We start from the raw sequence: 14,537 nt of genomic DNA on the forward strand, positions 1-14,537 counted from the left end.
GACATAGGTTGCAGCTAGGGCTTGAATTCAACCCATGGCCTGGAACTTCCATATGCTACAGGTGCAGCCATTCAATTTTTTTTCTTTTCTTTTTTTTAATCTTTGAGTTTTTCTCACCATTACTGAAATTTTATATTTGATTCAAACCCAAAATAATGCTCGGCAAGCATAAAAAAATCTAAACCTGGCTGGCATCTTTTTCCTTAAAATGTAATGTACTTTTGGATGATAACACCAGATATAACATGACTGATAAAGGGCTTAGAATCTGTTTTATATATCTTCAAAATGCTAGACGGAGTCTTGGAGCTGAAGATTTAGATTTTTTTTCTAAGTCTAAACTAAATAACCTGTAATTAAACATGGCCCTCTCTTTTTTTTAATTTTATAAAAGGAATTTGCTGACAATTCTAAGGTCCTTTTCAGGGCTTATTTTTAGGAAGTAAAGGATGTAGTGAGAGTATGGTATAAATATATGCTACCTGAATTTTCTCCCATTAACTTTTTTTTTTTATTAAAAAAAATTTTTAGGAGTTCCCATTGTGGCTCAGTGGTAATGAGCCCAACTAGTATCCGTGAAGATTCAGGTTTGATCCCTGGCCGCATTCAGTGACTTCAGGATCCAGTGTTGCCATGAGCTGTGGTATAGGTCACAGGCTTGGCTCAGATCCTGCTGTGGTTGTGGTGTAGGCTATCAGCTGCAGCTCTGATTTGACCCCTAGCCTGGGAACTTCCACATGCTGCACATGCAGCCCTAAAACGCAAAAAAAAATTTGAAAAATTAAATGTTTTCATTTGCAAATATTGCTGCTGTTTAGCCAGATAAGGACCTACATAACTAACTTTCACTTGTATGGTATCTAGGGATAACATGAGTGATTGGTTTTAGCAGACAACCTCATTTTATCAATAATTTCTTTAATCAAGGCAGTGCTCCCAACATGATGCACATTAGAATAATCTAGAAAACTTCAAAAAATATATCAGTACTTAGGCTCCACGCTTAGAGGTTCTGATTTCATATGTCTAGGATAGAAATTTGATAAGCTCCATGGATAGTAAACATGCAGCTGGAGTTTACAGCCATTGTATTCAAGGACGAACTAGATGAGGCGGGGTGGGGTTGTGAGTGGGGTAGAAGTAGGAGGAATGAGCCTTAGTCCCTTCTTTCTCTTCCCTGCCTACAGTAAAACAACCCGGGAGAAGAGAAACATCAGAGATCCCTGAAAATCCACAATTTAAAAAATGAAGTCGTTTTTTTTTTTCTTTTTTGTCATTGTAGACATTGAAGGACTTTGATGAAACTTAAATGATTCAACAAAAGATGCTCTAATGGATGACAGAGAAACTCCTACATATAATCTGCAGAGAGAACCACAAGATGGATGCCATCCTGGTGACGGTGTGGAAAGTCTAGTAACGTGCTTGCCCTCTGCATCAGATGAAAATGAAAACCAACTTGATGGGGATGGGTGTGAGCGTCTGACCAGCAGTGACGGTGCAATGGGCAAAGCTGGAGTGTTTGAGCAGGACACTCTCAACAATAATGAAAGCTGCTCACCAAGTTGTGAGGTGGCTGCAAGCGAGAACTCAGAAAACCCTTCTTGTGAAGTCCCCAAAGATGGACAGGCCTTTTTGGGAAAGGACAAAGAAATACCTGGAAAAAGAAGTTTAAAAAGCAAAAGAGGCACTGTTAAGAAGATACCACAAGGTATTTTTTTTTTAAATTACACTATTTTGAAGAATAAACTGTCTTCCCATCCCATTCTGTGTGTACTGTCCTGCTTCTTGCTTTTCTTCTCTTAATATTTTCTAGGGCTAGTTCTGTGATAGCACGTGTAGATACAGCTGTGTGGTAGGCCATGCATGTGACATGTCTCTGCAGTGTTCCATTGTATGAGTGTACTGTAATTGACTTATCTGCTTCTTTATGGCTAGTCCCAGCCTTTTGCTATATTTAATGGCGTGAAATTGACATTCTTTGTACATATATTCACCTTTGGTGCTTTAAATATATATAGCCTCTTTCCTTTATATATTAGACCACTTTCTACCAATAACAGTCTTAAAAATCGCCTGCTGTCATCACTTTGGCTTTGATTTCTAACCTGTAAATTACTGCTAGTACAGTCTCACTCTACCTCTTTTTCAGATCTTTCTATCACTTGGTAGGTAAATAATAAACATTAACATATATTAATATACATCATTAACAATGTTGAATAAGACGTCTAGCTTTATATTGCTTTGGTTACAAAGTTATTCAGCATATTTCTCATTCGGTGTATAGTTTGGCAGTTAAAGTTTGGAGCTCTGGACCTTTTTCCCTGAATCACAGGGCACCCTTGGGAAAAGGCAGTTTTAGGTTATTTTTGATGAGACACATGTGGGACTAGAGAGTTCTGGACGTCCTAGACTGGGACTCAGTGTAGCGCACTCTACCCATGCCATCGGTCAGCGTAGACTCTAGTGAACAGGTGAAGTGTCTCCTCTCATCTTCTGCTCTCTTCTGCTTCTTTGGCTGATGATTTTGAATATAGCCAGTCCGTCCATATCCTCTTTTTTATTTGTAGTAAAATGAAACTTTCCAGTTCCTACAAATCCTTATTTATTCAATAGGGCAGTTTGATAACTTTTGATGTATTTATTTATTTGCTTTTTAGGGCCACGCCCAGGACATATGGAAGTTCCCAGGCTAGCGGTCGCATTGGAGCTGCAGCTGCCGGCCTACACCACAGCCACAGCCACACGGGATCTAGAGCCGCATCTGCGGCCTACACCACAGCTCACGGCAATGCTGGATTCTCTGCCCACTGAGTAAGGTCAGGAATCAAACCTGCATCCTCATGGATATTAGTTGGATTCATTTCCCCTGTGCCACAGTGGGGACTCCCTTTGATAACTTTTTAATGTAACTCATCATTTGGGCTTTCCTGTTAACAGATCCCTTTTTCTTTGCTTTTCCTTAGTAGACCTAAAGCAAATTAAAATAATTTGAGTATAAGGAAAGTGAATCATGAGTTATAAAACCCAATTTCATATCTTACGTCTGGTTCTAGGTCACTTGGTGATATTTAACTGTTTTGTGCTTTAGTTTCCTCGTCTGTGTAATGATGTTCATCTACAATATATTTGTAAAATCATTTCTGAAAAGCTGTGAATTTCTCAGATGTCTAAATAGAGGTGGTGTAATCTAAATTCGATTACAGTTTGGTGATTCAACTCTAGTGTATCTGTAGAGTTTTTCATGTGTAAAGAGTACGCTGGTACATTTTTACTTGTTTTTAATCATTATCTTTAGTTGGAAGTACTGCAGAAGACCCCGAAAGGTGTCTCCCATCCTGCATGTCAAAAGCTAACAATGTGAAGAGTTTATGGTTAGAGATCTAGGCATGGGGATATTTACTCTTTTTACTGTTTCATTCTAATATCCTAGGTAAAGTTTCAAATTTTTGCACATAAATACTCTTATAATAATCGAATAGCTTCTCAACTGTGAAATGAAATTTCATGTAAAACATGATATCATTATAAAACATGCTATTCAGTTCCAAATCAGAAATACATTTTTTGTAGCTGAGTGCCCTCTCAATACCTTTTTGCAAACATACATTAAGGTGAAACTATTCACTATTAGGGCTTCTTACCTTGTTTAATTTATAGTAATATTTCATGTATCCAAAAGCTAATACTAGAGAAAAAGGCTGGAGCAATAGTGTTAGGAGCAATAGTATCAGTAGATGTCTTTATTTACTGGTTTTCTGGAGGCAGCATTTCTGCAAACCTGCTAAAACCTTTAACTTAGACCTAGGAAAGTCCAGTTGTCATTATATTACAAGAATTTTTTTTTCCTTAAGAGAATTTAATTTTGTTGATATAGTCAGCTAAGCAGTGTTTCAAGCTGTATTACATCAAATTTTCACTGTAGTTAAATTTGGTGTGGCTTTAGGTAAATATCCTAAAAACAAATGAAAATGAGCCAATAAAGTTTTAACAGCTTGATTGAAATATAATTCACCTATATAAAGTGTATAATTCAGTGATTTTTAGTGTATCACCAAGTTATGCAGTCATTACCACAGTCAGTTTTAGAACAAAGGAAACACCTTATCAATTAGTAATCATTTCCCATTTTCCCCTGAGCCATCCCAGCTCTAGGTTGCCACTGATCTGCCTTCTTTCTTCATAGATTTGCTTCTCTGGCCAATTCAAATAAATAGAATTAATACGCTTGATAGTCTTTTACGACTGGCTTCTTTAAGCATAGTAATTTCAGGATTCACCCATGTTGTAATGTGTATCAGTGCTATATTACTTTTTATGGTCAAATAATATTCCTTTGCATGGATATACCACATTTCATTTGTCTGTTTTTCAGCTGATGAGCTGACTCCACTCTTTGGCTATAGTGAATAATGCTCATGAAAACATTGCATGCAAGTCTTTTTGTGGACCAAAAAAAATGGTGGTATTTTGTTTTGTTTTTGGTTTTTGGTTATATATGCCTAAGATTAAAATTACTGGATCATAAAGTAACTCTGCATTTAACTTTTTGAGGTCCCGCCAAACTGTTTTCCTAAGTGGCTATACCATTTTACGTTCCCACCAGCGACATATGGGGGTTATAATTTTTCTGCATCCTCTCCAACACTTGTGAATATCTGACTCTCTGATTATAGCCATTTTAAAAATTGAGATAGAATTTTTGTGCCATAAAAATTCACCTTTATAAGGTTTACAACTTAGTGGGTGTGGCTTATTTACAAAGTTGTACAACCAGTATCTCATTCTAGAACATTTTATCCTCTCCCAAAAGAAATCCTGTATACATGAGGAATCACTCCCCATTCATCTCTAACCCCAGCCCCTGGCAACCACCAGCCCATAAATTTTGTATGGTGGTGAGAAACAAGTTTAGATTTAAGTGTCTGATGGGTGCCATAGCAACATAGTTATTTCCTCAGTCACCATGGTATCTAAGCTTTGGACAAAACAGTTCAGTGGCAAAAAGCCAGGAATAGGCAGCATGTGGAAATTAAGAAAAGAAGACCCTTACCAGATTGAGCTGCGCCTATTTATTTCCCTGATTTGTTCTACTCAAGGCCTTTGTAGTGTGACCAGGTAGGAAGTGATGAGGATGCCATGAAAACTAGAGGAAAACAAACCTTGAAGATGGATCTGTGGCTTGGAGTCAGGGTTGTGTAGTGAGAAGGAGCAAAGACTACTTTTGAATATTGGCTATGTCTGTTCTTATCTGTGTAACCTTAGAAAAATAACTTCTTTTCCTGAGCTTTTTTCCTTATCCGTAGGAGGGCTAATCCTACATGTCTTGTAGGATTGTCCTTAGAATGAGTGATCCTGTTTGCTAAGCACCTTGTAAAGTGTTCAGCATAAAATAGGTGCTTCTAAATAATGGTAGTTGTCTTCTTTTATGTATATCACAGGATGATTTTTTAAACCATTTTTAAAAATTGAAGTATAGTTAATTTGCAATGTATTAGTTTCAGGTGTACAGCAAAGCGATTCAGTACAAGATGATTTTTGAGTGGCATGACTTAGGAACAACATTCAGCAAAGTGGAGACATTGATTTAATTTCTAAAATTTGACTTTAAGTCCATCTTACCTCTTTTGTCAGGATCTTTCTTTACCTTCTGGAGTCTTTTTAAGATTCTGTTTTCAAACTTACCTATCCCTGCTTCTCTCCTCTGATGTATTTTTCTTTTTTTCTTTCCTTTTTTTTTTTTTTTTTGTCTTTTTGCTATTTCTTTGGCTGCTCCCGCGGCATATGGAGGTTCCCAGGCTAGGGGTCGAATGGGAGCTGTAGCCACAGGCCTACGCCAGAGCCACAGCAACGTGGGATCCGAGCCGCATCTGCAACCTACACCACAGCTCAGGGCAACGCCAAATCGTTAACCCAGTGAGCAAGGGCAGGGACCAAACCTGCAACCTCATGGTTCCTAGTTGGATTCGTTAACCACTGCACCACGACGGGAACTCCTAATGTATATTTCTAAAAATGTATTTCCAGCGCCATCCTAGTTTAATGTTACCTATAGTGTGTCTGCTGGAATGTTAACTGATACCTAAAGGAATAACTGGTAATGCTATAAAGTATGACTTCTCAAGGCATATTTGCATTTTCCACATCTGGCTTTGACTATGATAGAGCCTTTATAGCTGGCCTCTAAATAGAATGTCAAGTGGAGTCAGTTGAGTGATTATACACTGGTTGTTGTGGTTAGGATTGAGGTCATTAGGATCAATGTGAGCTATGGTGCATTCAAATTTAAAAAGTGTAGGAGTTTCTGTCGTGGCTCAGTGGTTGACGAATCCGACTAGGAACCATGAGGTTGTGGGTTCTATCCCTGGCCTTGCTCAGTGGGTTAAGGATCCAGCATTGCCATGAGCTGTGGTGTAGGCTGCAGACGCAGCTTGGATCCTGCATGGCTGTGGCTCTGGTGTAGGCCGGTGGCTACAGCTCCAATTCAACCCCTAGCCTGGGAATCTCCATATGCCGCGGGAGCGGCCCAAGAAATGGCAAAAAAAAAAAAAAGACCAAAAAAAAAAAAAAAGTTTAAAAGCCTCGCTAAACCCCAGTAAGAAGAATGATAAGTGCTGGGATTGATATTTGGGGAATGTAACCTTTCTGTCAGTTGGGTAGGCAAATGAACAATTTAATTGTCTTAGAGACTAAACATAAAATTCCATAATTCTGAAGTCCTGGTTTTTCTTGTCTCTTCTCCTAGTAGATATTTCAGCTCTTTTTTTTTCTTTTTTCTTTTCTTTTTTTTTGTCTTTTTGCCTTTTCTTGATCTGCTCCCGAGACATATGAAGGTTCCCAGGCTAGGGGTCCAATCGGAGCTGTAGCCACCGGCCTACACCAGAGCCACAGCAACGTGGGATCCGAGCCGCATCTGCAACCTACACCACAGCTCACGGCAACGCCAGATCCTTAACCCACTGAGCAAGGGCAGGGATCGAACCCGCAACCTCATGGTTCCTAGTCGGATTCATTAACCACTGCACCATGATGGGTACTCCTCAGCTCTTTTATACTAAAATTTCTTTGTAAAGTGACCTGCAGAAACAGTTGCCTCTTTTTTTACTCTTCGTTCATTAAGGGAATGATCCTTGAAGACAGATGATAAGATGATGACTCTTCTGAAAGGTAGCTATTCTGTGTAAGAGTAGAATAAAAGAGTTCCTGCTTTATATAGATTCTTTTTTTTTTTTTTCCTTTTTTCTTTTTTTCTTTTAGGGCCACACCCTGAGCATATGGAGGTTCCCAGGCTAGGGGTCAAATCGGAGCTATAGCTGCCGGCCTACACCACAGCCACGGCAATGCCAGATCTGAGCTGCATCTTCGACCTACATACACCACAGCTCACTGCAAATGTCAGATCCTTAATCCACTGAACGAGGGCATGGGTTGGAACCCACATCCTTATGAATCCTAGTTGAGTTTGTTACTACTCTGCCACGAGGGGAATTCTTCAAATAATTTTAGAATCAAAAGGGACTTTAAGGTCACCAGCCAAACTTAACTTAAAACAATCTCCAATATTAAAAGTATATTGCTGGAGTTTCCGTCGTGGTGCAGTGGTTAACAAATCCAACTAGGAACCATGAGGTTGCGGGTTCGATCCCTGGCCTTGTTCAGTGGGTTAAGGATGCGGCGTTGCCATGAGCTGTGGTGTAGGTGGCAGACGCAGCTCAGATCCCGTGTTGCTGTGGCTCTGGCGTAGGCCAGTAGCTACAGCTCCGATTCGACCCCTAGCCTGGGAACCTCCATATGTCATGGGAGTGGCCCTAGAAAAAGGCAAAAAGACAGACAGACACACACACACACAAAGTATATTGCTGCTATAACAAATGAGTGGATTAAAACCAATATAAATGTATTATCATATAGTTCTCGAGGTCAGGAATCTGACCCAGGTCTCACTGGGCCAAAATCAAGGTGTCAGCAGTGCTGCATTCCTTTCTGAAGACTCCAGGGCAGAATCAGCTTCCTTGCCTTTTTTACCTTTGGAGGCTGCTTGCATTCCTCAGCTTGTGGTGTCTTTCCTCCCACTTCAAAGCCAGCAAGGACAGATGGTTTGATTCCTTGTATGTCTCCCCTCTCCCATGTTTAAGGATGCTCATGATTACATTGGGTCCATCCAGATGAGTCAGGATGATCTCCCCCTTCTCATGGTAAGCTGATCAGCAACCTTAATTCTGTCTGCATCCCTAATTCCCTTTAGCAGTATAATCTAACGTATTTACAGGTTCTGAGGATTGGGACATGGTTATCTTTGGGGGCCATTATTCTGCATACTGCAAAAAGATTTTAAGATAGACTAGATGATGACTTTACATTATAGAAGAATTTTTCCCTTTATAAAATTTTTTCTTAGACTATTATGTAGAACCATACAGGGTTACTTAATCCACAGGTATTTATTGTATACCAGGGACTATAAAACTGTAGGTGAACTTGCCTTTGAGTTTTTTAAGCTTGAGTAGGTACAAGAGCCAAGTAACTAACAAGTGTAGTCTAGCAAGATGGGAGTCATGACTGGTGCTAAGTAAGCACATAGCTATGGAAGGAAATACACTGTCCTTGGAGGGTTATGGGAAGCCTCCAGAAGAACCGATGTAAAAGCTGAGGCAGGACAAATAGGTGCTGGCCAAGTAAAGGAGCTGTGGATAAAGGGGAGAGGAAGGACATGAGAGGTAGCAGGCATGTCATGGCTTTGAAGCCCAGAAGATGAGAATAGAGCACCCTAAGTTTTGGTGGCTGTCAATATTCCATTTGGCTGGAGCACAATAAAAGGGAAAAATTAATCTAGGGGCAATATAATAGAGCAGTAGAGATTGAGGCTCAAAAGATTAGCAAGGTTCAGATTGCAAAAAGATTTTTTTGTGTTATAGTAAGCAATTTGGGCCTTCCCAACAGGTTTGAACAAGAGAGTGACATGATGTGAGGTGTATTTTTTTTTTTTTTAAGAAAGATTGCCCAATTTGCAGTGTGGAGAATGAGTTAGAACACTTCAAGATTAGAGGCAGTGCAACAGGTTAAGCGGCTTTGACAGTGTGCAAGGGATGTGCTGGTGGTCTCTGTTGGGAGAGTAACTGGGGGGCTCTAAAAAAGGAAGTGGATTCAGAGTTATTAAGGAAAATAAAGTTACTAAGGAGTGGAATTGACTGAACTAAATCATAGATTAGGTATGAAAAAAGAGGTCCTGATGTGGCTCTGCGGTAACAAACCCAACTAGTATCCATGAGGACACGAATTTGATCCCAGGCCTCACTCAGTAGGTTAAGGACCCTGTGCTGCTATGAGCTGTGGTATAGGTTGCAGATGCGGTTCCGATTTGGCATTGCTATGGCTCTGGTGGCTGTGGCTCCAATTTGACTCCTAGCCTGGGAACATCCTTATGCTGCAGGTGCGGCTCTACAAAGCAAAAAAAAAAAAAAAGGTGTCGGGGGGCAAATAGGGATAGGGATAGTAGTGGTTTGGTGATAGAAGAAACAGTGTGAGATATGGTCCTTTGCAAATTTAAAGATGATTTCTCTCATAGAATTTGATATAACATAATTTTATGTAAACCTTACAGTGAAATGCCATTTAGCATGTTTCTCTGTGCTTTTCTTTTGCTTTATTGGTTTTATAAATCTCTTATATGACTCCAGCTAATGCAAAAGGATCTCTGGTGTCAGCAGTTTTTAGGGAATTATAGGATATTGAGGAAAATTTAGCAGTCAGACTCCCTTTGGATATTTAGGCTTTCTCTTTTCTTCCACGGGCAGATACTGTTTTTAGGTTTTGAACTTAAATATATGCCTTTATTTTAGAGAAACAAAATATAGATATTTTCAGACTTACATAAAATTTGAGAATTTTACTTATCCTAGAGAATCAAGGACTATTTTATATATAATAGCTGATAAATTAAGTGGAATGAACTAGAAAATGTGGTAAGATATAGCCATATTAAGAAAGCATTTATGGGGAGTTCCCGTGGTGGCGCAGTGGTTAACGAATCCGACTAGGAACCATGAGGTTGCGGGTTCAATCCCTGCCCTTGCTCAGCGGGTTAAAGATCCGGTGTTGCCGTGAGCTGTGGTGTGGGTCGCAGACTCGGCTCGGATCCTGCGTTGCTGTGGCTCTGGCATAGGCTGGTGGCTACGGCACCGATTAGACCCCTAGCCTGGGAACCTCCATATGCCGCGAGAGCGGCCCAAGAAATGGCAAAAAGACAAAAAAAAAAAAAAAAAAAAAAAAAAAAGAAAGGATTTATGTTAGCAAAGTTAGTGTACTTTTGACAGAAAAACAACATATTAATCACATTTGAAGCTCTGCTTGAGTTGTCTGTAGATCTGGATAAGAAGTTAAAAAAAGCATAATCAATTGAATGCTTAGGGAAATCCCTTGCGTGTTCTTAGTTTTTAATAAAACATGCTGAAGTGTAAAATGTCTAATTAAATTTCTAAGAGAGGAGCTCCCGTCCTGGCACAGTGGTTAATGAATCCGACTAGGAACCATGGGGTTGCGGGTTTGATCCCTGGCCTCACTCAGTGGGTTAAGGATCCAGCATGGCTGTGGTGTAGGCCAGCAGGATTAGACCCCTAGCCTGGGAACCTCCATATGCCGTGGGTGTGGCCCTAGAAAAGACAAAAAAAAAAAAAAAAAAACGAACAAAAATTTTTTTCTAAGAGAAAATGTAGAGAATCCAAAAATTGGTGCCGTTTGACATACTATATGTAATTTAGAGTATAAATCCCAGCAATGTTAATGTGTATTAGTTGTGCTTTCAATATTAATTGAAAACACCCTGGAGCAAACTAGAAAATGGTGCAACACTGTGCACTAGTATTCTGAGAGTGAAAGTTGAAAACGTGCCAGCTTCCCTCTCACCTAACCTGGGATCAGAGGGGTTTCTTACGTAATTATGGCATAATTACCATTTGCTCCACGTGGCACATTTTCTTCCTGTGCCCTCAAGTGGCAGCCTCTGCCTTTAGAGGGAGCAGGACGGGGCTGTGGTTGGGAGCTCAGGCCACAGAGAAGCTGCCCTATGGCCGAAGGTAAGTGACCTGGCTCCTCCTAAATTAATAGCTAAGGATTAAATGAAGTGACGTACAAAGTGCACTCAGCGGTAGCAGAGTTCTCTCGGTTGGGTGGCGGTGTCTGATAGGATGATTGTCTTGTTAAGTTCACTGACTTTTTTACTTGCTCAAATCTGCCAAGAAGTTTTCATGTCAATCATTGTATTTTTAAGTTCCAGAATTTTTGTTTCACTTCTGTTTATAAGTTCTTTCTTTAATTGATATTCTTATTTTTCTCATAACATTGTTTCCTGATATCCTTTAGTTCTCTGTCCATGGTTTCAGCTACCTCTTTGAGCATATTTAAGACAGGTGATTTAAAGTGGTTGTCCAGTCCCACATACAGACTTCCTTGGGATTGTTTTGAATCAGTTTATTTACTTCTTCCAAATGAGCCATATTTTATTTCTTTGTATGCTTTGGGACTTCTTGTTGAAAACTGGACACTTGAAGATTATAATGTGGTAACTCTGGAAATCCTACTCCCTCTTTCTCAAGATGGGCTCTTCTCGGTGGTTTGTATTCTTTTTTCATTCTCTGTGATTTGACTCTGCTTGCTAGGTCCTCTCTGAACACTTAGGCCATTTACAATTCTGCCTCAGGCTTCACTTCCTGCTTGCACTGAGTTTGTTCATCCAGTAGGGAAAGTTAGGTATACTCACGTCTCATCTAAGCCTGCATCCTGTCCTGGGCATCCGTGTAGCTTTCTAAATTCCCTAGTATATGCAAGCACTTCTGAGCACTCTGATTTCCCGAAGAAAAGATTCCTGGCCTTTGCTCCCTGGTTTTAAGCATTCTGTTGTATGCCTCAGTTGTAAATTTCTTGCCCCAGGTGGCTGCAGATTTTTTGAACACCTGGTAATGTAATCTAGCAAGGGCTTCTGTGTGTGCCCCTGCCCCCCAGCAACAAACAAACTCTGTGTGCTGCAAAGTGAAGGCTTATTTCCAGGGCTCCAAGTGAGGGGGTAGGAAGCACGTCTCAGATCCACTTCAATTTGGTCTTTGAGTGAGGGGTTTTTTTTTTTTTTATTTTTAAAGAGAAAGAAAAAGAGGCTGGGCTTAATCATCCACTTGTAACATTTCTCAATCACTGTTTCAGGAGTCAGGCTGTCTCTGGTTTACATTTTTCAGGCCAGGTGGTCCACAGCTTGGGGAGGTCTATTAACTCGCTTTGGAGAAACAACTTGAGTTGACATGTTAATGATATCTGTAAGAGCAGTGTTAGTACATTAATGACCATGTTACTGACATCTGACTCTGGTTGATTAGTGTTCACTTAGCGCAGGATTGATGTCAGAAGGGACAAGAAATAAAGTTTTGGATGGAGAGTGTAATCATAAACTCAGTAAGGGAACTTGGTGTTAGAGGGATTTGGTATAAATAATGCTTTCCAGCAATGCCTGCTGCTCTTCTGCTCTGAGTTGGGTGATGAAACAGAGATGAACACTTCGCATCAGTCCTTCAGGTAGCCCTGGATAAGTTTGACTAGACGAACAATAATGTTCAGGTAAGGTCTGCCCCATTCCCTTCTGAACCAGAGACCAGGGTCCCATTAGAGATATTGTCCTGCTGTCTTCAAGACTGCTACTGAGCTGGGCAGGACAGGGGTTTTACCATGCCACAAATCTGTCCTACCAGTTTTACAATGTCTTTTTCTGTCTTTTTTATGACTTTTATTTTTTCCATCATAGTTGATTTACAGTGTTCTGTCAGTTTCTGCTCTACAGCAAGTTCTTGATTCAGCATCCACTTTGTTGCTGTACCCCTATGACTTTTCCCAGAGTTCTGACAAAATCGATTTAGGTAGTTTTAGGGTTTTTTGTTTTGTTGTTTTGGTTTTTTTCAGGGAGGTGGTTGTTATTTTCCTGTGAAAGGATGGGCATTTAGAGCTGCCTATTCTATGATTTTGCTTATTACACACAAGGCCTTTTTTTTTTTTTTTTTTTTTTTTGTCATTTTAGGGCCACACCTATGGCATATGGAAGTTCCCAGGGCAGGGGTCAAATCAGAGCTATAGCCGCTGGCCTACACCACAGCCACAGCAGTGGCTGCATACATGCCATGTCTATGACCTACACCACAGCTCACAGCAATGCTGGATCCTTAATCCACTGTGCAAAGCCAGGGATCGAACTCGAGTCCTCATGGATACTAGTTGGGTTTGTTATCGCTGAGCCATGATGGGAACTCCAAAGCCTTTTAATTTTAGCGTTTCTAATAGCAAGAAATATGCTCAGAGGCATGGAATTAAATTAAAATGCTCTGAAGAAAACTGCTCTTTCATTTTTTTGTATAATAGCAGCTTTTTAGATAAAGATGCTGTTAGGAAACATCAACTGAATTTTTGAGACGTGATATTATATCTCTGTTTTAGAAATAAAGGGGAGAGAAAGCATAAATGTTGAAGACTCATAAAGATACAGTGGTTGAGGGAGTTCCCTTCGTGGCTTAGTAGTTAACAAAGCCTGCTAGGATCCGTGAGGTTGCAGGCTCAATCCCTGGCCTCGCTCAGTGTGTTAAGGATCCGGTGTTACCGTGAGCTGTGGTGTAGGTCACAGATGCGGCAAGGATCTGGCATTACTATGGCTGTAGTGTAGGCTGGTAGCTGTAGCTCCGATTCAACCCCTAGCCTAGGAACTTCCATATGCTTTGGGTGTGGCCCTAAAAAGCAAAAAAAAAAAAAAAAAAAAAAAAGACAAAAAAAAAAAAAAAAAGTGGTTGAGAAAAGTTTAAATTCTGTAGAGCTCCCGGAAGACAGTTTGTCAGTTCCTCAGAAAGTTAAACGTACAATTACCATATAATCCAGCAATTCTACTTTTAGATATCTACCCAAAGTAACTGAAAGTAAGGACTATGCAGTGTTCATGGCAGCATTATTCACAATAACCAAAAGGTGTTAACCCAAATATCCATTGATAGGCAATGGGCAAATAAAATGCATGAAAAAAAGCATATGTAAGTACAAATGAAAACATTATTCAGCCTACAAAAGAAGTGAAAGTCTCCGACATTTTCAGGTCACTGCTGTGGTCTGGCCCGGGAACTTCCACATGCAGTGGGCACGCCCCCCGCCCCCCCAAAAAAACATATGCTACAGCATAGATGAATCTTGAAGTCATGCTGAGTGAAACAAGCCAGACACAAAAACCAAATATTGTATGATTCCACTTATATGAGGTACCTAGACTAAGCAAATTCGTAGAGACTGAAAGAGTAGAAGTGTCACCTGGAAGGAAAAAAATACACAATCTAGAAGTTGAGAATTATGTTTAATTCGACAGACTTTCTGGGCATTTAAGCCCGGGAGGCAGCCTCTCAGGTAGCTCTGAGGGACTGTTCCAAAGAGGTGAGAGCTAGGATATATAGCAGTTTTTGCAACAAAAACCAGGTAGTCAGAACATCACAAGATTACTGTTAAAGAAAACCATGTATCTTTTTGTG

The 14,537-nt window shown here is 40.1% G+C and overlaps 1 protein-coding gene across 2 annotated transcripts in view; it reads left to right on the plus strand.

Moving 5' to 3' along the window:
* Positions 1-14,537, plus strand: part of CNST (consortin, connexin sorting protein) — a 93,279-nt gene that overhangs the window by 27,065 nt on the left and 51,677 nt on the right. The window contains exon 2 of one of the 2 annotated variants that reach the window (XM_021064469.1): positions 1,283-1,711. In XM_021064469.1, the coding sequence (XP_020920128.1) occupies positions 1,333-1,711 (379 nt within the window). In that variant the 5' untranslated portion in view covers positions 1,283-1,332. Of the gene's footprint in view, positions 1-1,282; positions 1,712-10,646; positions 11,076-14,537 lie in introns of those variants that run through there. The other variant, XM_021064470.1, reaches the window with a different exon arrangement.

Source organism: Sus scrofa, chromosome 10 (assembly GCF_000003025.6).
Source record: "Sus scrofa isolate TJ Tabasco breed Duroc chromosome 10, Sscrofa11.1, whole genome shotgun sequence".
NCBI lineage: Eukaryota > Metazoa > Chordata > Mammalia > Artiodactyla > Suidae > Sus > Sus scrofa.